Here is a 26,947-nt window from a genome sequence, read left to right on the forward strand (position 1 = left end):
ATAAAAAGCCCCATAAATAACGTCAAACACGACGCATCTTTGTGTAATTGCGGGACGGGCTAAAATTAAATAACTCCCTTACGTCCGACAGACCCATAATTATTTACGTCCGACATCATCACCCTGATTTTTATTTGTTTCCTCGTTCCCTTTTGGCAGGCGCCCAGGAGGGATGCTGAGAATGGAGAGATAAGTGAACGTCATACCCATGGTTCCACCGACGGCGGCAGCGATGGGTGGGTGGGCGGTGGGGAGAAGAAGACTACAAGGGCTGAGGGCAGAGCAAGGCGAACCCCACCCACTCCTCTCCCGTCGGCATGTGCAAGATCGGTGTCGCCAGCAAGGTCGCGTCGTGCTGACGACGACTTCATCGAACGTCAGACCAACGAGAGTGGGGCGAGGTACATGGACGACTTCGTTGGGAGCAAGGGTGGCGGAGCTGCGACGCCCGCTGTGAAGGTGGCGTCCGATGGGCGTCGTCTACGAAAGGAGGAGGAAGAGGAGGAAGAAAAGGAGAACGGAGAAGATGAAGAAGAAGAGGAAGAAAGAAGAAGAAGAAGAAGAAGAGGATGAGGATGCTGATGAAGAGGAGGAAGAGGAGGAGGAGGAGGAGGATGAAGATGAAGAAGAAGAAGAAGAAGAAGACAGTGATGAGGGTGAAGATGAAATCGAAAAGGAGAATGAAGACGTAGACACTCCATTAACGCAACAGGTGAGTACTAGCCAAGACAAGGCCAAGAGTGGCACCGGTGTGCCACATCGAAGCAGTGGCGATAGCGATGGTGTAGGTGCCGGTGGTGTCCACCAAACGAGCGGAGCCAAAGCCAGAGAGCCAATGGTCGCCACCGGAAGTGTACCACCACCGAAAGCCGTGTCCCCGAAGAGCATGAGTGACCCCAAGAGGCACACCATCCCAATGGATTACGTTACCGAAGACGCCGCTCATCAAAGTGCTTTTGAAAGACCATCTTCGAGCCTACCTAGAAATGGCACTCTTTTTGACCCCGGCAATTCTTCCTCGGTGCCCAGGCAACGTCCGACGAGTCTCAATCTCTCTCAGGGGGGCTTCCTTCTGCGTGACCTGCGAAGCAACAGCCCCTCAGATGCACTGAAAAACCACTTCCTGAGTCACATGACCTCTCCCGTCGAACGCACTTCTGCATCTTCTGGCGGCGACCAAGACGTCCATTACATCCCCGTAGAGTTGGAGGCGGGAAGGAGAGTGACCCTGGTGGGTGGTGAAGGTAAGAAGAGAAAAAGTGGCGGCGGGGAGGAGAAAGAGGAGAAGAAGAAACCGCCACTCTCGTCGTCCTCCGTCGCCGCCTCAGTGCCTCGCACACCTGCTCCTACCTTGCCCCTGTGCGAACGCAGGGGGAGAGATATCGAAAGTTTAGTGATTGTGGAGGACGATCGCTCCAGTAACGGGTCTAGTCAAGTGAGCTCGAGTGCCCCATCTGAGGAGAACAGGAGCGAAACGACCCCATACAGTGACATTTCCAATCAGTGGACAGGTAACAGCAACAGTTGCAAGAACATTGAGACTATTTCTGGCAACTCAGGCACTGCACAACAGACCGCTGGACTGGGGTCGTTCCAGCACCGCCAACACTCTTCCAGCGACCAGCAAGCGACAGGGCCACGATTACTACCCGGTTCTTACACCACCGAAGGCTCAGGTGACAGGCGGCCGGGAGATCAAGCAATTAGTAAGAGGGGCGGGTCTGGTGAGTCGACGAGGGCCTTCCCTCAAGTTCCTTCTTCCTCTTCTGCAGCATCTCTCTCGGAGTCCGAGCCCGACGTTGACGCCATTATCAGTCAAGCCGAAAAAGTCATCCAAGAAACGAAGCGATTATCGGCCTGCGTGACTAACGACCTGCCGGTCGAGAATGACCTAGGCAGGGAGAAATACCAAGCAGGGAGAGGAAAAGGGAGTGAGTCGTTGCAGCCTTCAGGATTTAATTTGGCTCCGAATATCGCTACCAGGATTTCACCAGAATCCAATTTTGTTGAAGTGTTGGAAGACGACAGCAGCGAGGAAGAAGAAGAAGAAGAAGAAGAAGAAGAAGAAGAGGAGGAGGAGGATACTGATGAATATGACGATAAGAAGGAGGAGCAAAGAGAACGTAGGCGTAAAGAGGAGGAATCCTCTGTGGTGGAGGGTTGCCTTTCAATACCTCTACCTGGACTAGCGAGGCGTCCACAGCAACCTCGAATCTCCTCTCCACTTGACCTCCACACCGCCGCCGCCGCCCCTCCTTCCGCCCCAGGTCAGGCCGAACGTCGAGACAGCGTCATCATTGAGCCCCTTGACGACGATAGTGATGACGTCATTTCGTGTGAGGAAGTTCGCCCCACAATAGTAACTAGTCCAGAAATACAGAGTAGTGACGTCATGGGCTGCGCAACGGAGGGTGGGAGGCGAGGGGAAGGAGGAGGAGGAGGGGGAAGGGTTGCATTCCCCCGGGACGTGCCACCTTCGCAAACACTGTCACACGAGACTCGGTCCAACCGAGCGACGCGGCTCGGCGGTGGTGGTGGTGCAGCGGCTGCTCCCGCCCTCGACAGTAGTATGGGCGGCGTGTTTACAAGGGGCCGCACCCACGACTCCTCCGCTGCCCGACCCACGCCCGCCCAAAATGTCAGCAGTAGTGCCTCAGGGAATCGAACAAAGGTTGCGTCACCTGCGCCGCCCTCGCCCACGACGCCACGATTGCGAGAGAGGACCCTTTCGTCGAGTGAGGAACCCCCCCTGCCGCCCTACGTCAGGCAGAAGCCAGAGCAAACCAAGAGATACAGTGGATTCGGCCACGTTCAGTTGGACAATGTGCGAAAAATGCGTGACGTTTGGGGGTCCCGTCAGGAACCGTCACCCACACCAACCCCCAGAAGTCGAGCGCCCGCCGCCAGTCCCCCTCCGATCCCCAGGAGGAGAGAGGCGACGCAGTCACCGAGGCGGGGACCCGATTCCCCCAGGCGATTCTCCTCCGATTCTCCCAGACAAAGAGTTCCTTCTCCCGCCCGAGTGCCGCCTGAATCCCCCCGAAGATACCACGACTATTCCCCCAAAAGAAGCGCGGATGCCTTTTCCTCCTCGAGAAGAGGCTCTGATTCCCCAAAGCGAGTGCCGGACCCGCCTAAACGAGGACCCGATTCCCCCAAACGAGGTCCTGATTCCCCAAAGAGATCGTTCTTCTCGAGGGATTCCCCGTCGCGCGATTCTGGCAGGTCCACCAAGAGCAACGTCGCCAACAACACCAACTTCTACAGCTCCACCATCAGCAGCCGGAACAAAGTCAACCCGTCCTCGAGGAGAGGCAGCACCTCCTCTACCGAAGGAAGCGCGGGGATTCCTTCCTTCGCTCAGCCCTCAGGCGCGCGCCCCTCTACCACAAACGCAACCGTCCACCCTCAGCCCGACAGGTACCGATCAAATGGGACGTCTGGAGGGAAACCTTCAACGCCCACCAGTAGGCGCTCTCGACGTACCTCAACGCCCCCACCCCCTTCAAGATCACCAGCTCCTCCTCCACCTTCTGATGCTCCTACAGCGTCGCCTATCCACCACAAAGTGTTCCGAAAGCTACGAGACACAAGTTTGCAACCGGATAGTCAGACCATTTGTTTCCGAGAAGAAGAGGATCGTTATAAGGTAAGTGGATTGTATCAACACACACGCATACACACACACACACACACACATGCACGCAAAGAGTTCTTGGCTATTTCAGTCCTACTCCTTCAGTGTTTATATAACAATGGCTGCAGACTCTCGCTGCTAAGATGGATAACGACTAACACCGCTCACGAGGCAGCATAACTAAATCTTTAATCGAGGCCGGAATGAGAACGCGACTTATTATAGTTTCCAACACACACCATACATAAGATAAACCAAATGATAGTAGGGATAGTAGAGCTAATTTCATCCACTGCATATAACATACAAATTAATACGAAGGTTTGATGTATCCAAACTAATCTACTTAATATGTAGAAGTAATCAGTAAAACAAGACCGAATGGCAACATTTTGGTAACAAAAAAATTAATATAATGCTTCAAGATTTTTGTGTGATGTGCTTCAGTGCAAAGATAATGGTTGCAAGAGATCTTTGAGTTGTGAAAAGTTAAATCTATTATCTTCGTAGAGAATCGGTCAGTTTCAATTGCTGGACAGTGGAATATTATAGAATTACTCTTGAATGTCTATACAACGTAACTTTACTTCCACCCCTGATATTCCACATAAAGCAGGTTTAATTTACTAAAATACGTAGTGAGGTTATTTATTTAAGGAAATACGTACGTAAAATGGGACAAAGCAACGAGGCAATATAACAGCGATTCACATTGTTTTTTTTTGTTTTTCTAAGTGACAAGATTGACGTTGGAGAGAATGACATTGACATGAATGGACTGCTTTCAAATGACGTGACAGTGCTGAGATGGAAGTCTGTCCGGAACAAAAGGCTCCCCGAATGAGCCCGGGTTATTGTTTACGTTTTTGCTATTCACGTTCGTTTGGGTCAAAAAATGCTAGCGAAATATACTGGATTAAGGGAGATTTCCAATACCTAACAAACACTGAGAGACATTGAGATTATACACATGCACACACACACACACACACACACACACACACACATATATATATATAATATATATATATATATATAATATATATATATATATATATATATAGTAGTATAGATATACACACATGGATATCTGTGTTGCGTTGGATAATGTGTTAAACTATATACTGATTAAGAATTTGATATTAAGTATATGAGAAAAATATTGAATGGCTTATTTCAGAGTAATTTTATTTATCATTCAATTGAGTAGACTAGAAAATGACAGCTTCTTGCATCGCACTTAAGTACTATTACGCGTACGGATTAACATGTATACAAGTACGTATACATAACCTCTGTTGGTCATTCACCAGAACCGCTAAGTTTAATAGCCACGATCGTCTTGTAACCTCTCGATTTTCATCTATATCTCTTTGAGATGCTAGATAACCCACAGTTACGTAGTCCCATATTCCCAAGGGGTCATTGAGCGCATACAACTGTGAATATGTACAAACACGTGCAGACATACATAAGCTTTAATACCTAATTCTCTCTCTACCTGGGAATTAATATATTTTCATATAATAAACCGAAGGGGAATTATTTTAGTTGATAATACTTTTGTCCTTTCGTGGGTTCGAACCAGCGCCCACGAAAGGACGAAATGATTATCAACTCCAAAAATTCCCCTTCGGTTTACATATATGAAAAGATATTAATTCCGAGGCAGAGAGAATTAGATATTAAAGGACATTTGTAGCTCGAATGATTTATATGAATAACGGTTTGATGTATCACTTCTTAAAGGGTGGATTCGGCTATTTGCTAAACTATTTCATTTAAAAAAATATATAATTTAATTTAAGAATAGTTTTCACATAAATTATCAGCCAGTTTGTGGTTATAGAAACGTTTGACATCAGAACTTGTGAGTGACGTTTCTTCAGTCAGATAAAAGAGGAAACGGTCGGTAGGTGGGAGATATTACTATTCCGTGCTAAGGCAAAACGATGATATGTGATAATTATTCATACATAAGCAAACACGCAAAACCATGCGTTCATGCTGAATGTCTCGCTCAGCTCTCAGGATAAGAAGAAGAAGAAGAAGAAGAAGAAGAAGAAGAAGAAGAAGAAGAAGAACGGACGGGAGTGAAAACAAACGCGGTGTTTACACTGGGGAGGATGACTACCTCACTTGTTCGTTCCGTTGCAAAAAACGTCGGCAGCGGTGGATTCCGCGGTGATATCATTCCTATAATTCTCCTCCCTGGTTCGCGCTTACGGATGAGCGAATGCATTCTCTTGTCTGCGAGTGGGCAAGGCTTTATTTATACGTTTTGCGTGAGGAAAGTTCCCAAGTCGTGAACTCTCTTCAGTAACTATGCCTTTTGTTTTTTTAAATAAATGTATCTTTTTTATATATATAAATTCAGATGGTAATAATCTACCCATTCATTAGAAAATAGTCATAGTAGGTTTTGGAATGAACTCATCTTCATGATAACCTGTTTCTTTTGGGGGTTTAAACTAATTATCTATTTATATTATATACTATAATATTTATATAATATAGTATTAATATATATATACTGGAATATAATTAAGTTCAGTTAAATGGTAATGGAATCCTATCCATTTTTCTTATTAATAAAATAAAAAAAAGAAAATACTCCCATGAGTAGGTGGTGAACTCTCTTCATTAACTGTATCTTTTGGTAACAATTAATCTATCAATTCATTAAAACATACTCATAGTAGGTGGTGAACTCTCTTCATCAAGTATATCTTTTTAAATAAATAAATAAATCAATTTTTTTATATATAAGTTCAGATGGCAACGATCTATCCATTCATTAACAAAATACTCATAGTAGGCTTGAGTCTTCAAATGCAGAAACAAATCCACAGTTCTGTAAATGTACATATATTTAAAGATGTACAAAGAGCTTTCGGAACCGAACTGATTCCTGAAAGCTCTCTGCACGATTAGTTTCTCCAAGCTATCCATCTCTCGACAAGCAAATTTAAACAAGTAATTTCGTTCGCACAGTATTATTCCCTTTACTCTCTTGTCTTGCAACCGAGATAAATGTGTCGATAAACTCATTTATTTTACGAATTAACCCTAGATCTATTTGCGGAACGAAAAGTGGCATATCTGCTTTCGGAAGTTTGAACGTTTTTCCTCTTGCAACAATGAATCGAAATCATTCATATCCGAGAAAATAAAATAAAAAAATTTTAAAATCATAAGAATTAAAATGACGACCACTAACTTCTCTTGACCTTTCAAGTCCTTCCATATATTCTTTCATACGTAAATACTTTGTATTTTGTGAATGAAATTGTACCATATTTAACAGATTTAGAAAAACCGATATTCCAGGTACTTTATAAATATTTTACAGTTATCGAACACAAATTGAACTGTAATACCACAATATTACCGTATATTGGTATCGTAATTTTTTCATGTGATTTTTAGGAAAAGGAAAAATGATGTATGAAGTATGGAATGCAGGAAATACAAGAAATGGTAAAAAAAATCTGACAGTCTAACGCGTTATCTAGATTTATGCCTTTAAGATGTAAATCTCACTGAATGAGGCTGACGGTGACACGAGATATTTCATGCGTGCTAGAGAGAGAGAGAGAGAGAGAGAGAGAGAGAGAGAGAGAGAGAGAGAGACGGAGGAGCTTGATGAGGAAGAGCGAGAGGAGAGCAGAGAGAGCAGTTGACCTCGAGAGCAGTAGGGGAAATTTCACGGACAAGAGACAAAACCTCACTTCCTGTTGACAAGAACACGAACGCATTTTTCGTATCATCAAATTAAGGAATGGATCCATAAAACATCAAATTAAGGAATGGTTCCACAAAACATCAAATTAAGCAATGGTTCCACAAAACATCAAATTAAGGAATGGATCCATAAAACATCAAATTAAGGAATGGTTCCATAAAACATCAAATCAAGGAATGGTTCCATAAAGCATCAAATTAAGGAATGGTTCCATAAAACGACTGAGAGAATGACAAGATCAGTAACTAACTTTGATAGGCGACATTTCTGAACAATCCCCGACACTTTCTAATAAAATAAGGAAATTTCTCATTTGATGACGTCCCTGAACGCCGTAAACCGCAAACAGAAATTTCCTTCACGCAATTAACCGAGATAATCTGACAGTTCTGCTTCGTTGCATTTAATGACGATTTCTTTAAAATCTCTACTTTCCATTCCTAATCCTTCATTCCATTTCAAAGGCAGCTTACAATATATATAAGCGAAATTGATATATTTATTCAATTCATATCCTCGATGCACCGACGTCAAGTCAAAAGTTTGTCAAGAATTTTCACGGTCGTGGCGGATGTACGAGCGTTTCCCTTTTAACAGATCACGTACACACACAACATTCCGATGCTTCCTTCCTTCCTTCTCCCACCTCCCCCTCACCCCCCAACCCTTCTCCCCGTCTCTCCGCCAGCATTCATGAGGGTGAATTTCAAGATCATATCCTTCGCTCATTACGACGCTCGATCAACTTGGAATATTAACACTTTCCCTCGGGTTTACGCGTGTCGTTCGTCTCTTGTTCGCGTTGCTCTGTTCTTACACATCAGCTGAGAGAGAGAGAGAGAGAGAGAGAGAGAGAGAGAGAGAGAGAGAGAGAGAGAGCCGTTTAGGAATGGGGATGAGTCACAGCTTCAGGTATTGATGGTAGCGTCGTTGTTGTCAAGGGAAGAAGACTTTACATATATATATATATATGTAAGTATATATCTATATATATATATATATATATATATATATATATATATATATATATATATATATCTAGTTTCTCGCCAGATTTATTACAGGATATTTTTCCATAAATGAAGAACAATATATTAAAAAAAACACAACACAATAGCCAATTTTTTTTTAACAGCACAGTCTGTAGCTTGCCTAAATTGAATGTAAATGGAATGATTTCACGATATAAGAGAGAGAGAGAGAGAGAGAGAGAGAGAGTTGAGGCGAGGGGAAATGAGGTAGTGGAGGAAAGAACAGAGGAGGAGAGAATGATTACGGGAGGAAGGGAGAAGGGCCAGCTTATGTGTGTGTGTGTGTTTGTGTGCGTTTTTGTTTGAATGTGTGTGTGTGTGTGAAGTGCGCGTGCCAGAACACCACCACAGCCATCCATTGTGGCTACGTCTCCCCCCTCCCCCTCCCCCTCCCCCTCCCCGCTTAATGGGCGCCCCCAACTCTCCCACCGTCCTCCACCACCCGACTCTGCTCTCCTCACCAATAAAATACACAAACCCAATTTAAGGATTAAATCAAAATATTAAAACACAGAAGAGTTAGTATTCAGTATGATATGACATGATTAATGATATCATTTCCACACCTGATCACGTGACAAATAACCTTCAGATTATCCAATATTATCAGCGATAGTCGTAGAAATATTTTTTTTTTATATGGCTGAAAATTTGTCCTTTTATCAAAAATATGATACGAGGTACTACACGATTTTTACTTTGCGAACATCAGTTATTTAATCATTATATGCCGGAGGTTATCAGTATCCTTACATTTATTATAATTGAAAGTGGCAAGCAGTGATACTTAGTTCCAAACACAAGATGAGATATTCTTTATGGTATCGTCACCGAGGGAGGTGTTTCATTTCTGCCATCACCTAAGGCTCTGAGCGGTGCTGAAACCGGTTTTGTCCTAATTCAGCTTAAAATAGGTCAGCGGAAATCAGGACAAATTCCTAGCAGCTAACAGGTTTCAATTGCGAAATCATATACTATATATATATATATATATATTGATACACAAATACAACATACATAACATATATATAATATATATATATATTTTATGTTTATATATACCTATATAATATATCATATATGCTTAACCGAAGGGGGAATGCTCTTTTCGATAAATCTTATTATCGAGAAAAAATTCCCCTTCGGTTAAGCATATATGAAAATATATTAATTCCGAGGTAGAGCGAATTAGATATTAAGGACATTGTAGCTCGATATAGTATATGAATCACGGAAATGTGATATGACTTCATATAGAATAATAATATATATATAATTATGCTATATATATAGATAATATATATACCAAATACACATCTACATAACATATTAGAGATTATAATATATTATATATATATTTATATTATATGTATATAATATATACACTATAATTATATAATATATAATACTATATAATATATATATATAACATATACAAGATATATATATATATATATATATCATACCAATAATATCTATATCATATGTACATATGTGTATATACAATAGGTTTATGTCTCAAACGATTTCTAGAGGATATTACTGAAGCCATTATGAAAAACGGACCTAGAACTTTCTTGACCCAGTTTCTCTTTTTTTTTTAATCTTTCCCTGCTTGTGTGTGGGTGCGTGTATGTAAAAGCATAGGTGTGAGTGTGTACGTATATCTGTTTGACTGTAACTGTGTAGCGCACCCTGCTTTCGGTCGCAAGAGCAGCGACAGCTTTGCCAACGGGGATACACCACAATTCCAAAATTAGAATTTTCTGGGAAGTGTATTGCTGTTTATCTTTGGGTAAAGGTGGAGTGACTATTGTAACCAGGTACTGAAGCCGCGCCAGTGTAAGTATTATATGTATATATATATATATATATATATATATATATATATATATATATATATATATATAATATGTAGAGTATGCATATTAGATTAAAAAAAAATTTGCAGTTTTTGTAATTTTCACAAAAACCATTACATTTTTTCTCTCAGAGAGAGAGAGAGAGAGAGAGAGAGAGAGAGAGAGAGAGAGAGAGAGAGAGAGAGAGAGAGAGATGTAATGGTTTTCGTGAAAACGACCAAAACTGCGAAGTTTTTTTATCTAATATACATAAAACGTTATTAGATTATGATCAAACTTCAAACATTGCTCAATCATTTTACTTGTTCCCAGTGTCCAATAAATTACAGGTGCTCGTTTGTCGTTTCCTCGGTTTAACTTAGTAAATTACTAGTAATTGCGGCCTACTAAAAAGCTTTCCAGTTTATAGGACAAAGTCACGGTCCGTCTGTTCAAGAGGACGAAAATAAACGACTATTAACATTACAAGGAGAGAAACCTATTGTACAGAACGTTCGCTCAGATTTTAATTCGAAAGCAGACCGCATCGCCCTGTTTTCAAAGTTGGCCTTTAATCCATTGTCACAGATACAGATTATTATATTGCAAAACAACGAGTCGTTCATAAAGTTAACAGAACGTTAGTAAAGTAATGGTTTTTCGTGAAGCCCAAATATATATATATATATATAATATATATATATATATATATATATATATATATATATATATATATATATATATATATATATATATATATATCTATATATATATAATATGATATATATATATATATAATATATATATGTATATATATATATATCAAATATATGTATAATATACTATATATTAATCTGATACCAAGAGAGAGAGAGACAGAGAGAGAGAGAGAGAGAGAGAGAGAGAGAGAGAGAGTTTATGTCAACATTCCCTTTGTGAATGTAATTAGGAATATGGCACTCGGAGAACGAGTTCCCTCACATCAAACTGTAATTAAACAGGACAGCCCTATATTTTCTACAGATCGCAGCGAGGGAATTACGAATGATATACATAAAAAATGCGACTTGCCTTGCGAGTCTGTGAAAACGAAGTATAAAATGTTAGACTTCTATGGAATAACTCTTGGTCAGTAGATTATAGCAAGACAAACATTATATTATTTCATTTTCGTACACCTATAAGACGAGTCTTTTTTTTGTTTGTTTGTTTTTTGTTGCATAGTAAGTTATTTCTTATTTGTCTAGTTAATGATAGTTAGTCCACAATGCCATTATGAAAGTCATAAAGTGGTGGTGAAGAGAGGTAAGACCAAAAAATTAAACCTAAAACGAAACCAATAACAAGTGGCTTGAACTATAAGTCTTCGTAATTGACTCCACTCCATTACCGAGATGAAAATCGCCATGAAAGGGAGAGCATCAAAGAAAGCGGGTAAAGAAAGACAAATAATAATAATAAAAAAAAAGAATGAAGTGCATAAGACAAGTTTACACACTAGGCACCGGGAACGGAGCCCAGGTATGTGTAAAACTTGGCAGAAGAAGAAGGGAAATTGAAAAGGCGCTTGTATACATCCGGGGATTTTCAGAATTAAGGTGTTTTCTTGCCTTCTAGACCATTCGGCGATGCTTTTATTTTTTCACATGATGACACATCACTGAACAGCAACGTTGGTGCCTCTCTCTCTCTCTCTCTCTGCTTGTCCCATCATGTTCCGTAAGCACCTGTTTTCATAATTCTTTTAGAAAGTATGCCGTTACTGTAGGCAAGGGTTACTGAAGGCAACTTCATGCTTTCGACAAACTGGTTGGGCGTTGGCATTTAAAGATGTCAATTAATCAAGGAATTAAGAGCTTGGCAATTCTCTCCTTCTCTCTCTTCGGTTATCATTAAAATATTTTAGAAAGTAAGATAATGAAGTTGTATGACCCTGAATCCAGATGAACAGTTCCATTTACTTTTAAACATTCACTCGCATTAGTGGAAGCTTTCATTCATCTTTAGCGTTCCCATATATTATCGCTTTTTTTTCCACACTGCCAGTGACCACGCCCTGTAAATACTGGAACCAGTGTAATAATTGTCTTCTCATTCTATCCACATTCTCATATCGCTGGAGTGACTTCACATATTTGAGGTTTACCTCGATGAGCTCAAGTTGTCCCTCATTCCGTAAACATCTTGCTGTGGATCTACACATTCATGAAGACTCACTTTCATGCTGTCAACATTTCCAAAAGATGTAAACACGCACAGATGTCTGTCTATTTGTTTAAATGTTTATCTTCTACATACTCGATTTCACGAACGTCATTTCATGTTTCGTTATTGTGTTCTTGAAGCAATATCATTGAATATATTCCTGGGTAATGCCAGTACCTAAGTTTATATCAGAAAAACAAAAATATCCAGAGCTTAGAGCAGCTTTTTTCATTTTATCAGCCGAGGTCTTCATCGATTCCTCTCCTTTTCTTTACTGCCATTCAAATCCAAGGGAGGTGATTTTTCGTACGGCACAAACTGATGAGCAATGTAAAATTTCCTTGTCTCACAATTTTCATCCAAAGAGAGAAGATAGATAATAAAGATAAAACCCACAAATGTCCAGAGTTTAGAGCAGTCTTTATCGGTTCCTCTCCTTCTCTTTATTGCTATTCAAATCCAAGGGAGGTGATTTTTCGTACGGCACAAACTGATGAGCAATGTAAAATTTCCTTGTCTCAATTTTCATCCACAAAGATAACATAGATAATAAAGATAAAACCCACAGATCACGTCTCTTGAAACAGCTACGAACAAGAGCTTCATTAAGAGAACCAGAGGTCCTCCCATGATCCCATCTTTTGACCGCTGCATAAAGCCTTATCAGGAATCCCAAGCTTGTCAGTCGATGTTAAAGACCACAGTTGATGATGGCAACAATGCTGATGAAGACAAATCCTCAGGGCTCGAGATCTCTTTTATCAATGAGTGATGATGGGTTGCTAAGTTGATGTTTGATGTTGACAAAGGCAATGAAGGGAAAATAGGAGACTTGGTCTTGGTTAAAAGAGGCCCGCCTATAAAAAGTTTGGATTCAAGAGTCTAAAAAAAAAACAAAAACAAATAACTGCAGGAAAGTAATCACACAGTGTTAAATGACAACTCGACACCCATATTTAAATTATACAGTTTATGAGAACTGTCTTATCAGTGAAATTTTTTTTTATAAGATGCACATGCTTTTAATACTAACTATCTAAAAGTGTATTAGTTGTAGGAACTTCACGGCCGTTAAACGTAACGAAAACGCTAAATCACAAAGAGAGAGGACGAACACACACACACACACACACACATATATATATATATATATATATATATATATATATATATATTATATATAAAACTGTATCACGAAAGTTTGGAACGTGATAAATACATAATTAAAGGTATAAGCCCCGAAGGAAAGTGAAACACTAGAGTAGCTACAAGATCTTTAGACTCACGTCCTTTACGCGAGTCGAAAGATCTTGCAGGTATTGCAGTGTTTTCTTTTATTTTCTTCGTGGCTTATACCTTCATATATATATATATATATATATATATATATATATATATAATATATATATATATATATATGTATGTATATATATATATAGTATATACATACATATGCATATATATAGTATAATATATACATGCATGGTAAGGTTCGACACTTGCAAAAGCTCAAAAGATAGGCGTGTAAGTTCTCCTCTCATCCCGATGAATCATAATAGATTCGCTGTTGTCGGAGACCACAACAACGGCACTCCACCCCACAGCCTTTAAAATATGTATCTAAGCAGAGAAAGAAGATGCGAGGAGATTACTAAGGAACTTCTTGGAAGCAAGAAGGCGGCGACTAGACGGGCAATATACGCCAGGTTTGTGGCGCCTTTCTCACCTCGAAAGAAACGGGCGGAGGTCTATGAAGCCTGACCTTCAACGAAGGGCCTCATCGGAATTTCCTGATGCAGCTTTTTCTCGTCTTCTTTTTGCGTGGGCCTCGGGGAGCCAGAGGCTGCAGACTGACGAACGCCGCCGTCGCGGTCGATAGACGTTTATCTCCCAGTTAAACAAAGGGTAGAGGGTGTGTGGATCTAATCCAGGGATCATTAGGTATGAGGAGTATAATGAAGTATAATGAGATTCACTTGCATTATCATCATTTCATGAAATACTCTGCGAGATCATTACTTTTATAGACCAATAAGGATTTTCTTTGGCGAGTATCTGCCTGACCATATTTCATAGGCATAATGAACAGTAGCGTTCTGAAATTTCATATGCTGATGAACGAAATCATCGATAAATAATGACGCATCACAAACAGTTCATTATGTTCAAGCGACCAACCAAATGTTCTTTAATTCTATTAACTCCTCTTTATCTGAGGTAAAATTCTTTGGCACAGATCATTTTCTTCATGCCAAGCAGTTGGTCTCCTATAGTTGAAAACATTTGCTGAATCTGCCGACAAGTTTTTTCTTCATACTACTTACTTTTCCCTTGCAAAATATAGTTGAATATAGAACTCAGGCCAAAGGCCAAGCACTGGGACCTATGAAGTCATTCAGCGCTGAAATGGAAATTGACAGTAAAAGGTTTGAAAGATGTAACAGGAGGAAAACCTCGCAGTTGCACAATGAACCAAGTGTTAGGAGAGGGTGGAAAGTAATTAAAAGAAAGAGAATATGAAAGGAGGTATAGTAAGAATTACGAAAGTGGCTGCAGCTAGGGGCGAAAGCACGCTGCAAAGAACCTTAAGTAATGCCTACAGTGCACCGCATGAGGTCCACTGACGGTACTACCCCCCTACGGGAACTTTTGCCTTGTTCGACCATTCTTGGAGAATTAATCCTAAATTTTTGGTTCACCTTCCTTTGTCTTTTTTCTTGACGGGACTGAACAAAGGCAATTAATCTAGCAAACAACCTCTCACACTTCTTCCTCCGCTAATAGGTAGTTTCGCTGACCCTTCTAAAAATCTCCTTTTGGCCACTTTTCTACTAAACTGCGAATCCTCATCTCAGCTGACCTTATTCTGCAGAGCTCAACAGTCCCTGGACGACTTGGAAAGGCGACTCCTTCTTTTCCTCCTATGGCAAGCGTCGGAATTCTTGACCTGCTTATGTTGCCATGATTCCTGTAATCTACCGCCTTTCAAGAGACAAACATATATCTTCCTTTGGGGTTAGTCCTTGCCTTTTCTTCAGTGCCATATAAGGGCAGACGTTGCCCAAGTCATTCGGCATTTACATGAAGAGCTAGTTTTAATGTATGTATGTATTTCATGAGGATACGAAAGTAGGCCATACATAAATCTTTCAGAAGTCGGAGGTTTAACAGATTAGATACAATTGCATACGATCTCCAACTCCCTTCTTAAAAGTGCAGACGGCCAGAAGACTACTGATCCCAGGCCCGTACCCAAAGTTTTTTTCTCAAAACTGGACCTTTTCTTCTATAAATGTCATTGCATATATAGGTACGATCATATTCCTATTATCACTCTTTGTATTTCCTACTACTGAAGGATGATGTTAATGTTTAGTAACAAAATTTGTAAAGAAAGACTTACCAAAAAAACAAAAGATTGTTATTTATTACTTTGTAAGAACAGGTCAATGAAAAGGACAGTTCACCGAAAATATGGACTTCCAGAAATTCTGACCACCCTCGGTACAGGTCTGGATCCTGTTTGAGGGTAAACTTGGTTGCTAGTTGCTTAATTCAATACATCACTCTTACGAATACCGTCTTTAAAATGAAGACAGTTTATTTCTGGGGAAGATAAGGGAATAATGAGAATGATTTTGTGAACGGAGCCCTCTCCCCGCCTATTAGAATAATTTTCATTGAGTGGGTTAAATCTGTGATTGGGGGTTTAGCGTTTATTATTCTTTGAAATAACTAGTCCTTATCTGGGAGTCCTTAGTGCTTTTTTATAAGTTTTATCTATTCACTTATTTATAGAACAATTTTCATAGAGTGGGTTAAATCTGTGATTGGGGGTTTAGCGTTTATTATTCTTTGAATAACTAGTCCTATTCTGGGAGTCCTTAGTGCTTTTTTATATGTTTTATCTATTTACTTATTTATAGAACAATTCTCATAGAGTGGGTTAAATCTGTGATTGGGGGTTTAGCGCTTATAATGTTCTGTAAACAACTCGTCCCTTTCTGGGAGTCCTTAATGCTTTTTCTTTATGTTTTATTTATTTACTTATTTATTTTAATATCATGTCGAAAGAAGCTTGCGTTCCATCAGCTTATCAAGAGCTGTTTGCATACTCGCGGACGAATAATAAATGAGATCAAGTGATGAGAAGTTTCGGCTACCGTGTGCCTCTTATAAACAAGCAGCAGACAACACTTACGCATCCCTCGCATCTGTCCAGTTCACTTGCAAACAACGCTCCTCTTCACGACGAGGCTCAAACAAACAAAAAACGATGAACCAAGCCCGCGTAAATAGATATATTCAGCAGGATGCAAACAATCTGTATCCTGAATCTTGATGGAATCTTAATGGCTGTCTTTCATCAGAGCAGCGAGAGAGACTTTGATGAAGGTCAGAGAATAATAATAATAATAATATATTGCTCAAATGGCACCCAGTGATTCATGTGCATTAATGATATGCGTGTACTTCTAAAACACTTCCAGGCAGACATAAATGCATGTGCATCAATCTCTGAAGAAACTTGAGACAAATGACATTTTAACATTAAAGTGATGCCAAAGAGAATGAATGAAATATGTTTAGTTTTTTTTTTCAACATAAACTGTGCAATATATATATATATATATATATATATATATATATATATATATATATATATATATGTGTGTGTGTGTGTGTGTGTGATTGTGTGTGCTATATCGATTATATATATATATATATATAATATATATATATATATATATCTAAACAAACATTATACTATATATAGGTATATATATATATATATATATATATATATATATGTAAATATAAAGTTGAGTAAATTTAATTATTTGCCTTTATATAAATGTTATTGTATGCAGTACAAAATTAAAAACGAATACTTGAGTCCAAGATTGATGAGAGAGAGAGAGAGAGACAGAGTGTGTGTGTGTGTACTTGTGTTCATGTATATTAGATATCGATGTAGATGGGGTTAATTTGAGACTTGCATTCATGTAACGCAAAACGGTTGTTATCAGGTCGCAGTTGTTTGTTTGTTTTTTGGTGTTTTTACGTTGTATGGAACCAGTGGTTATCCAGCAACGGGACCAACGGCTTTACGCGACGTCCGAACCACGTCGAGAGTGAACTCCTATCACCAGAAATACACATTTCTCACACCTCAATGGAATGCCCGAGAATCGAACTCGCGGCCTACCGACCACGCCACTGAGGCGCTAGGTCGCAGATGTGCAGTGTTTTGAAAGCAATGATAAGAAACGCAATTCTGTGCGAAATATAGCGCATAACGCTGTTCAGACTTCGATATGAAATGTGGTTGTTTACTTGCAAGTGCTGAAAACATAATAACATTTTACAACGATGTTGTAGCTATGTCCTGCCAAGTGAAGAACTTAGAGAATCCAGTCTTCCGTAGCTTAGCCTGTTAGAATTTAAAATAGTGACCAAAAGTTTATACCCTTCTTACTCATTCGTTATGAGCAAATCTACCACCTTAACCCCTTGGTAAATAATAAGGTTAAAACCTATCCCGCTGATGGGCTATTATCTTCCCGATAAACAAAAGTAGACAGTAACCTATTTACATTAAACGAAACCCCGACAAGAAATAATGGATGGAAACTAGAACTGAAGAGATGCACACAGCCCATTGTGGGAACTTCACGTGGAATAAACTGCCACCTGAAGTTGTCAAACAGCAACAGTGTGGAGGAGTTTAAAAGAAAGCTTGACAAAATCATTAGGACACTGTGAATGCACAGTAAAACCTGCTCCTACAGATAGGTGAGCACACGATGTCTCCTCCGATGGACTAACAAGTCTTTGAGACATCCTAATCCTTGGAACTCCTTGTAACTACGGATAAACGAATCGCAAAGTTTTTGATAAGTGTAATGCAGTCATCGTATTTATGGTTTATATTTCCCTCGGTAATAGGATCCTATGCTTCTGCTTAGAACGCAAGAACTTGCGGTGAACGGTTATGTAAATTGCCTCTCTCCTTGTGTAAGCTTGTAATTCAACTGTTGCCTGTGTTACAAATTCCTCATTCTCTCTCTCTCTCTCTCTTCCAAATCTAAGGGTATGTATGGCGGTTGGTTTATTTGTCTATTATTATTTTTTTTTAAATAAATATTCGACAGGGAATGTCATAATCGTTAATGTCAGACATGACAGCTTTTGCTTACGTTCTTTGTCATATTGCGTAATGAGAGAGAGAGAGAGAGAGAGAGAGAGAGAGAGAGAGATCCACATTGTTTCAACGCTGTTGCTGCAGATGCCTGTTTCTATTTATTTTGGTTGTCTTGAAGACTTTGCCAAACTTCTTCAACTGCTTCCTCTCTTTTTTGTGCATCGTCCTTGCCTTGAGTGTGAGTGAGAGAAAGCTTTCACACATACATGCCTATCTCTCTCTCTCTCTCTCTCTCTCTTTCTCTCGTCTCTCCTATCTATCTATATATATAATATATATATATATATATATATATATACATATACAATATATATTACATATATAAGTGTGTTTGTATATACTTACAAACACACTCATATATGTAATATACTTATATATAATGTAGAGAGAGAGAGAGAGAGAGAGAGAGAGAGAGAGGAGGAGAGAGAGATAAAAAATACAAACATTTTAGGTACAAAATCCAGCTCCTACACATTTTTTTCTTACACGAAAGACTTACGTATATGTGACCCCCATTTACCCCATGTACTGTTGGGCAAATTTGTTGAATTCAGTAATATTCAGACCCCCATTTACCCCATGTACTTACTGCTGGGCAAATTTATTTAATTCAGCAATATCCAATCAATATAACTGAAAGTTACCTTATCTGGTATCCTCATTCATCAACAATTTTTTTAGCAAATCTTGATGATTTTGCTAATGCACAACCGTAAATACCTAATATTGAAATAAAGACCATAGGAATTCAGATGAAGGAAGAACAAGGAGAGAACTAAAAATAGAGGGAAGAAGAAGGAGAGCCAGAGGTGCTTACGGAGAAGACGCGAAGCTAACACAAACGCACAAACACAAACACACACACGCATACACAAACAACAAACAGTAACACTAAACGCCAGGCGTAAGCGATAAGTACAGCTAACAGATTGCTTACCAGCCCTCGGTGTTTGTCAATAAGGGAAATAAATGGGAGCAATTGTCAGCGAATTCCTCTCGGAAAAAGAATGAGGAAAAGCTCCGCTCCAGATGCTCCAAGACCCTAAGCAGATATATTTGCAACACCTGCCTGAGAAGAGTTTGGAGAAGTGGCTGCTTCAGCCCACAGTTGAGCTCACACCGCAACCAGGATCTGTCACTCACACTCGGCTGTATACAGTACGTCAAAAGACGCAAAGATCCTGAGGTTCTCATTGAAAGATATACTAAACGACTTGGATGCTCGTCGTCTTGTAAGCATTGGAAAGATGAATGGTCGTTCTATATTCTGTTCACCTGTAGTTTCTCTCTCTCTCTCTCTCTCTCTCTCTCTCTCTCTCTCTCTCTCGGGACGTAGGCAGGGTATGAGAGACAGGGATTCTATTTTAAACTTAAATTTCCGGATAGACGACATACACAGCGGGATCATTGTTACTTGCGATCATGTCAGATGACTTCAAAGGGATTTCACGCAACCGTGCAGATTAAGTCAGATACTCTGATAAATGGTTTTGCGCGCGCATCCTTATTCCTCTGAATATACCACATCTCTGCGTGAACACTGCATATACACGAGAAATGTTTAAGACAATTAGCTCGGTACAAGTTTTAATGATCATACCTACTGAAAAGAAATTACCAGAATAAACTGGAGACAAAAATTCTAGATTTAGAGACTTACGTGTGCAAATGACTGTAATGGAAAATAATGAAGCCCATACAGAACTATGAGCAAATTGAAAGCACGGAAAGATTTACTAAATAACAAAGCTTAACGGTAACATGAAAAACATGAACGATTGTCCATACATAAGTGCGGATTAAAACCACAACAAGAATACTTACATTTTCAAACGCCATATTTGATGTACCATGAAACAAATAGACACTCGTCCGCAAAGATTACATAAAAAAGGTCTTAAGGTCTGACAAAAAGCTGACGAAGACTTCCTCTAGCCAAAGGAATAATGAACGCATTACATGAAAGGGCCAAAGAATAGAATAGATATAATAGGAGGATAAAGACAAAGAAAATACGCGAATGAATGTCAAGGATAATGAGACGGGGGAGTAATAGTCGCTACGAAAATTAGAGTATAGTATATGTAGTGGGATTAGAAAAAAGTCCTCGTTTGCGAAAAGATGGATACACATTTTTTAAAAACCTATTTGGTCTACGGAGAATGAGAAATGATAAACTCCTGAAAAACAGTTTTTGTTCAGAAATTAAGGCGTCGAGGCAGACAATAAATGCTGAGTTCATGAGACAGTAAACATGGTGAAATGGAAGGTCCTAATTATAGAAAAGGGCAGGTGCAGTAAATTTTAAAAGGGTCGATTTGCTTTTGATGCTCCTTTCGTGAAAGTAAACATAACTGCTTTGAGGTTGTGGAGCCTTTTCTTTATTTATATAGTTTTATCCTGCATTCATCCATTAAATATATAAGCGAGGCTAATTTTTTCCTTTACTCTGCAGCCATCAGGTTTCACGGAAAAATGACTGAGTATATAAGTAGTTAATGCAGCCGTTTTTGGTAGCTGAATTGTTGACGGAGCAAACATGGAACATTTAATACAACAATCTTCCATCGAGTTTCAGGGACTGCAAACTTTGAGTTCCTACTGAAATTGAATGAAGAGGAAAGTGAATAACATCGAGCGGTATCACTTTTTATGCAGACACGAAATTAAAGATTTAAAAAAAAATTGTGACTAACGGCGATTCCTTCGGAAAACAAACTTTAGAAGGAAGGGAGGCGTTAAAAATATCTTTGAGGAGATAAATGAAATGAAAAAACAAAGGCACTTCTGCAGGTTTGAAAACTGTTGAATGACTGAGTTAACAGAAAACAGAAGGGAGGATGGTAGGTAAAGGGCCAGGGGAAACATAGACAGTTCCCAAATTATTCTTCTAAATAATGAGGCTAGAGAGAGAGAGAGAGAGAGAGAAGAGAGAGGTAGTGTCTCGTGACGGGAAGCTGGGGTGAGCTTGCTTCGGGTGATTATATATATATATATATATATATATATATATATATATATATATATATATATATATATATAATATATATATATATATATATATATATATAGATATATAGATATATATATGTATATTATATAATATATGTATATAGAATATATATATACATATGTATATGTATGTATATATAAATATATATATATATATATATATATATATATATATATATGTGTGTGTGTGTGTGTGTGTGTGTGTGTTTATACAGAGAGAGAGAGAGAGAGAGAGAGAGAGAGAGGTCCCTCCTGTTGATGACGCATGAGCCATAACATTAGCATACTCAACCAGGGCTAATTTTAGAAAAAAAAGAAGGGGCCACACCTTGGGCCCCGTTTTTCTGGTTAGAATCATATTCCTGGTCATGTCATAATCTACTTGACGCGTTTTAGGCCCCGCTATGTAGTCTGTATGAGATCATTTTGTACAAAACAAAAATATGTTCACGTGCACTTTTTCATTTTCATTTTTCAAAGCTTATCTTGAAATAAAGGTGTATTCACGGTTTCTGTAAACTGACCCATTTCTTGGAAGTACAAAGGTTACTCAGATTTTTCGGGTATATGCTATATGTTTCATTTTATTGTAGTACCATATCAACGTGTACCAGTGTACTCAGACCTATCAAAATTTAAAAATTAAAAATTAGACGATGCTGCGCAAAATCATTGCTACGATCATTGTTTATAAGAAAACGGAGTCCCTACTTTGTTTACGGGCTGCTTCAGAAGCAAGAGCATCTGCTGGCATAAGGCCAATCTAACATCTAACAGCAACATTTTGCTTTGTTACTGATCATTTATATTCTCGAGAGGTTCCGCTGCAAAGTCACAATTTTCAAGCTAAAAACTCAACATTTTCATACATACTCTTGTATATATGAGATACTCGAGGTCGGGGGTGGCAAAAATAATATAATTTAAGAAAACTAAATGAACCTTCATCACTAGTGAATCTGAAGCCTGGTGTTAGATTCAATTATTTTTCAAATCTAATTTTACTTGAAGTGTGATATTTCTTGATATGGATCGTTTTCATTAATTCGAATGCTATTTATATTGGCGAAACAAGCAAAAGCGTCAAAAAGTGTTCATTATTCTATAATAATAACAATAACAACAGCATGTTTGTATGTATGCAAATATGTATGCCGATGAATGACAGAGCTTTCATAGAAACGCAAATATCAAATCGATCCATTTTTCCTTCTCCTTTCTTCAATCCATTAGAAAAATTGTGTTTTGTTCGAGAAATAACAACACTGTAAAATATATACTTTATCTAAACAAAGCGGTACTGGGCTGCAGATTTACACAGAAATATTTCTTGAATGAATATATGACTTCCTCTGACTCAGAGATCTCATCTAGTTAATAAATTTCTAGTCGTTTTCAACAATGACTCGACCCTTGAGTTAAGGATATTTTGAAAGAAATATCCTATGATTTCATCTTCATTAAACGCGCAGGCACTTACAGTAATATTTAAAGAAGTATGATCTTGCATCGACCATACCTTTGGCCTAAGTCATAAACTGCAGTAATATATCCTTAGACGCGATTGATCATTTATGTCCTTCACTGTTACTTCTAATTAAAAACAGACGTATAGGTACATATATACTAGGTACTATAGAGAAAAAAATATATATTAATATATTAAGGGAAGACTCGAGCATCGGATCTGAAAATTTCCATCAGTGAGAGAGAGAGAGAGAGAGAGAGAGAGAGAGAGAGAGAGAGAAGAGAGATTCTGTGATTTATCAACTCATAAATCATCCGTATTTTGTCGTCTTTTCATTCTTCAGTTACCGGTATCCGTAACAAAAGGCAACAAACCGCATGCCCCAGCCCCCCCCCCCCCCACCCCCCCCCCCCCTCAGAAGACTTAATGGATTTGCAAAGTCATAAAATGACAGGTTACTGGTTACCCCCACAACTATATAAGGGCCACTCGGCGATGAGTTACACGAGCCCTGATTACAGGCCGCTCCTCTCTCAAAGGGAACCATCGATCTCAGATGTGGCAATGTCTTTTGCTCTTATGGATATTCTGTCCTGTACGTGTAACTTTCTCTCTCTCTCTCTCTTTGGTGTTGGTCTTATATTCTCAGTTGTATTTTACTCTTGAAAATATTCTGTAACGTACGTGTAACTTTCTCTGTCTCTCTGGTTTTAGTCTTATATCCTCACCTGTCTTTTACTTTTACAAATATTCTGTCATGTACGTGTAACTCGCTCTCTCTGTTTTTTGGTCTTATATCCCTTAGCAGTTCTTTTGCTCTTACAAATATTTTGTCATGTACGTGTAAACTTTGTCTCTCTCTCTCTCTCTGCTTTTGGTCTTATATCCTCAGCAGTCTTTTGCTCTTACAAATATTCTGTCATGTACGTGTAACTTTGTCTCTCTCTCTCTCTATCTACCTCTCTCTCTCTCCTATCTTGCTTGTGGCGTATCATCCTCGATCATTCTTTTTTGCTCTTACAAATATTCTGTCATGTATGTGTAACTTTCTCTCTCACTCTGTGTGGTTTTTGGTCTTATATCGTTGGCTGTCTTTTGCTCTTACGTGTATTCTGTCATGTACGTGTAACTTTGTCTGTCTGTCTCTCTCTCTGGTTTTGGACTATATCCTCAGCTGTCTTTTGCTCTTACCGATATTATGGCATGTACGTACATATACCCTCGTATAACATTCTCTCTTTCTGATTTTGGTTAAATGACCACAAATGTTTTTTTTTTTTTTTTTTTGTTCTTCCAAATATTCATATTCTGTTATGTACCTACAAACCAGCATCCGCCACCCCTATCTCTCTCTCCTTTCCGAAAAGGAAAATAAAGCGTGCCTGCGCATGCATGGGCTCAAGAGCGTTTCGCCTTATGCGGAAGGACCCGGGAACTGACATACCACATTTCATATGCCATGATTATTCACAATAAGGTATATAAGAGGTTTCAAGCTTCACGCTTCTGTCATTTTCTTGCACTCATGAACAGCAGTACCTCCTGATTCACAGTAACTGTTTTATTTATTTATTTATTATTATTTTTTTTTGTCAAAATCATTTTTTTTTTTGTCAAATAATTTTGAAGCGTTTTTATTCTGCTACACATATATACCGCGTACTTGACTAAAAGAAACGAATAAATAGAATATGGTCCGTACACATACCATAAAAATACATACACGTAGACGTGTGCGTATATTTTTATGTATTTAGTAAATAATCCTAATCTCCAAAACACTGAAGAGAAAGAATGCAAAAAAAGAGCGAACTCCCACACTCTTCCCGGTGGCCCTGACCGTAATGACGAGAGAGAGAGAGAAGAAGAAGAAGACTTGGTAGGTAGCGAAAGACTTTTTGTAAACATTTACAGAAGCCAATGGAGGGAGCGCGAGGTGAGGACGCTTCTGGCTGTGCTTTTGTCGAAAGGGAGAACAGCAAAAGGCTTAAAAGATACGCCATTACCCTCGACAAAGTAGGGAAATATCATAGATGCGAGCATAGCGAGCGAAGTTAGGTCAGGAAAATGCGTTGCTTAATTTTAACGTAATTTCTGTCCACTATGAAAGCTGAACAAGAACGCATGCGTACAAACTTACAAACAACCTGTGAGAGAGAGAGAGAGAGAGAGAGAGAGAGAGAGAGAGAGAGAGAGAGAGTTTACTCGGCGAAGTTTGCCAAGAAATGCGGGACCCATGTATATTTATTTGCCCTGAAAACATTTGTTGCATAGACATTAATTTCCCGAGACAGAACGCAAACTTACGAGTGCTGCCGAACGGCGCGTAAATAAACTCCGAATGATATTATCGCCCGACGTTCCCGTAACTTATTTTCAGCTGGGGACAGAGAAAAGGCAGACTGAAAAGTATCTCGACGGGTTAGTCGATTTCATCGCAGCGTAATGATGTCGTCTTATCTGTTAAGAACGCGTCTTTCTTGGTTGTGCTTATGAATGTGGCGTGAAACCAGGACGTTTACTTGTCAGTATCCTGAGGTTGTGGAATGTTTATTTTTTCTATTGGTTTTTACACCATAATCCGGCTGCTCTGTGCAACCCGACGTTCTTCTTTTCTTCGAAGCGAAACCGAACAAAATGTCGATGATAACGTTGGTGTTACATACTCTCATTTGCAGCGAATTCTCCATTTATGGATCTGTATTAGTTTCATTGTTATGGACACCGAATTAACCATCTGCCCAGAAATCGAGAGAAGAAGCGAGTAAGCAATGTTAAGACTTGAAGCCGATCTTCGCAGTATTTCTGAACTTGGAGGAAATCGAGGAAGTGTTTAAAATGACGAAGGGAAATCAGGGTCCTGGACTGGCCAAGGTCATATTGCCCAACATCCACAAGAGAGGATACTGCGTAGCGTCCTCCTGGAATAGAACGGACGTTTGAAATGCATTGATTATAACGCAGGAAGCACGTCATACTAAGAGAGATGCTGTCTCCTTAAGACAGCCTCTGGCTGATTGAGTAGATACTATAGTAGATTCACATCAGCCGTGCATTTGATGTCAAGGCCAGTCCCTTACGACGCTCATGATTGGCTGTTGATAAACCAATCACGGGGCTGGAAACTCTCAGTCTCTCGAGAGAGTTCACATAGGCAGGATGTATGTTCCATCTCTCCTGAAAGACGTATACCTCAGGAGGGGTGGAACATAGATCCTACCCATGTGAACTCTCGAGAGAGACTGAGAGTTTCCAGCCCTGTGACTGGCTTATCAACAGCCAATCAGGAGCGTCGTAAGGGACTGGCCTAGACATAGGATGCACGGTTGATGTTAAGCTACTATAGAGTATATTGAATCAAATATATAAAGTTCAGAAGTGCATTCTTTCTTTATTTGATATCGTTGACGTTCTTGGCAGGTGAATCTTGAATGGTTACTACCAGGATCCTGGTCACTACTTAGTAATTTAATTATAGACGCGGCCATAACTTCCGATGCTTCATCAACGAATCCTTTCTGCTCATTCATTAACTGGTCAATGTTTACGTTCCGAGGTCCCATGGCTCCTCCATGACTTTGCGAATATTCCTCACTTCTCTCTCACGCAAAAAAATGCCATAACTCTGATTTCCCCCAAATCAATTAATTTTGCTAGCGAAGACATCTGCTGACGACAGTGACAAAGCAAAATTCTCTTTGTGACGTTCAATCATTATGATTTCAGTATCTTTTGAACATTCAAAAGCTCGACTTTAACTTCTTTTTTTTAACGACGCCTGTCACATCTTACTGAGAAATTTC

The 26,947-nt window shown here is 39.2% G+C and overlaps 2 protein-coding genes across 2 annotated transcripts in view; one reads left to right on the forward strand and one right to left on the reverse strand.

The window, feature by feature from the left end:
* LOC135214842 (cingulin-like) overlaps positions 1-26,947 on the reverse strand; it is a 478,670-nt gene that overhangs the window by 435,197 nt on the left and 16,526 nt on the right. The gene's annotated exons all lie outside the window — the stretch shown is intronic.
* Positions 1-26,947, forward strand: part of LOC135214847 (serine/arginine repetitive matrix protein 2-like) — a 120,386-nt gene that overhangs the window by 73,997 nt on the left and 19,442 nt on the right. The window contains 2 exon segments of the mRNA XM_064249261.1: positions 160-550; positions 552-3,649. Of these exon segments, the coding sequence (XP_064105331.1) occupies positions 160-550; positions 552-3,649 (3,489 nt within the window).

The sequence above is a fragment of the Macrobrachium nipponense genome, chromosome 46 (genome assembly GCF_015104395.2).
Source record: "Macrobrachium nipponense isolate FS-2020 chromosome 46, ASM1510439v2, whole genome shotgun sequence".
NCBI classification, from domain to species: domain Eukaryota; kingdom Metazoa; phylum Arthropoda; class Malacostraca; order Decapoda; family Palaemonidae; genus Macrobrachium; species Macrobrachium nipponense.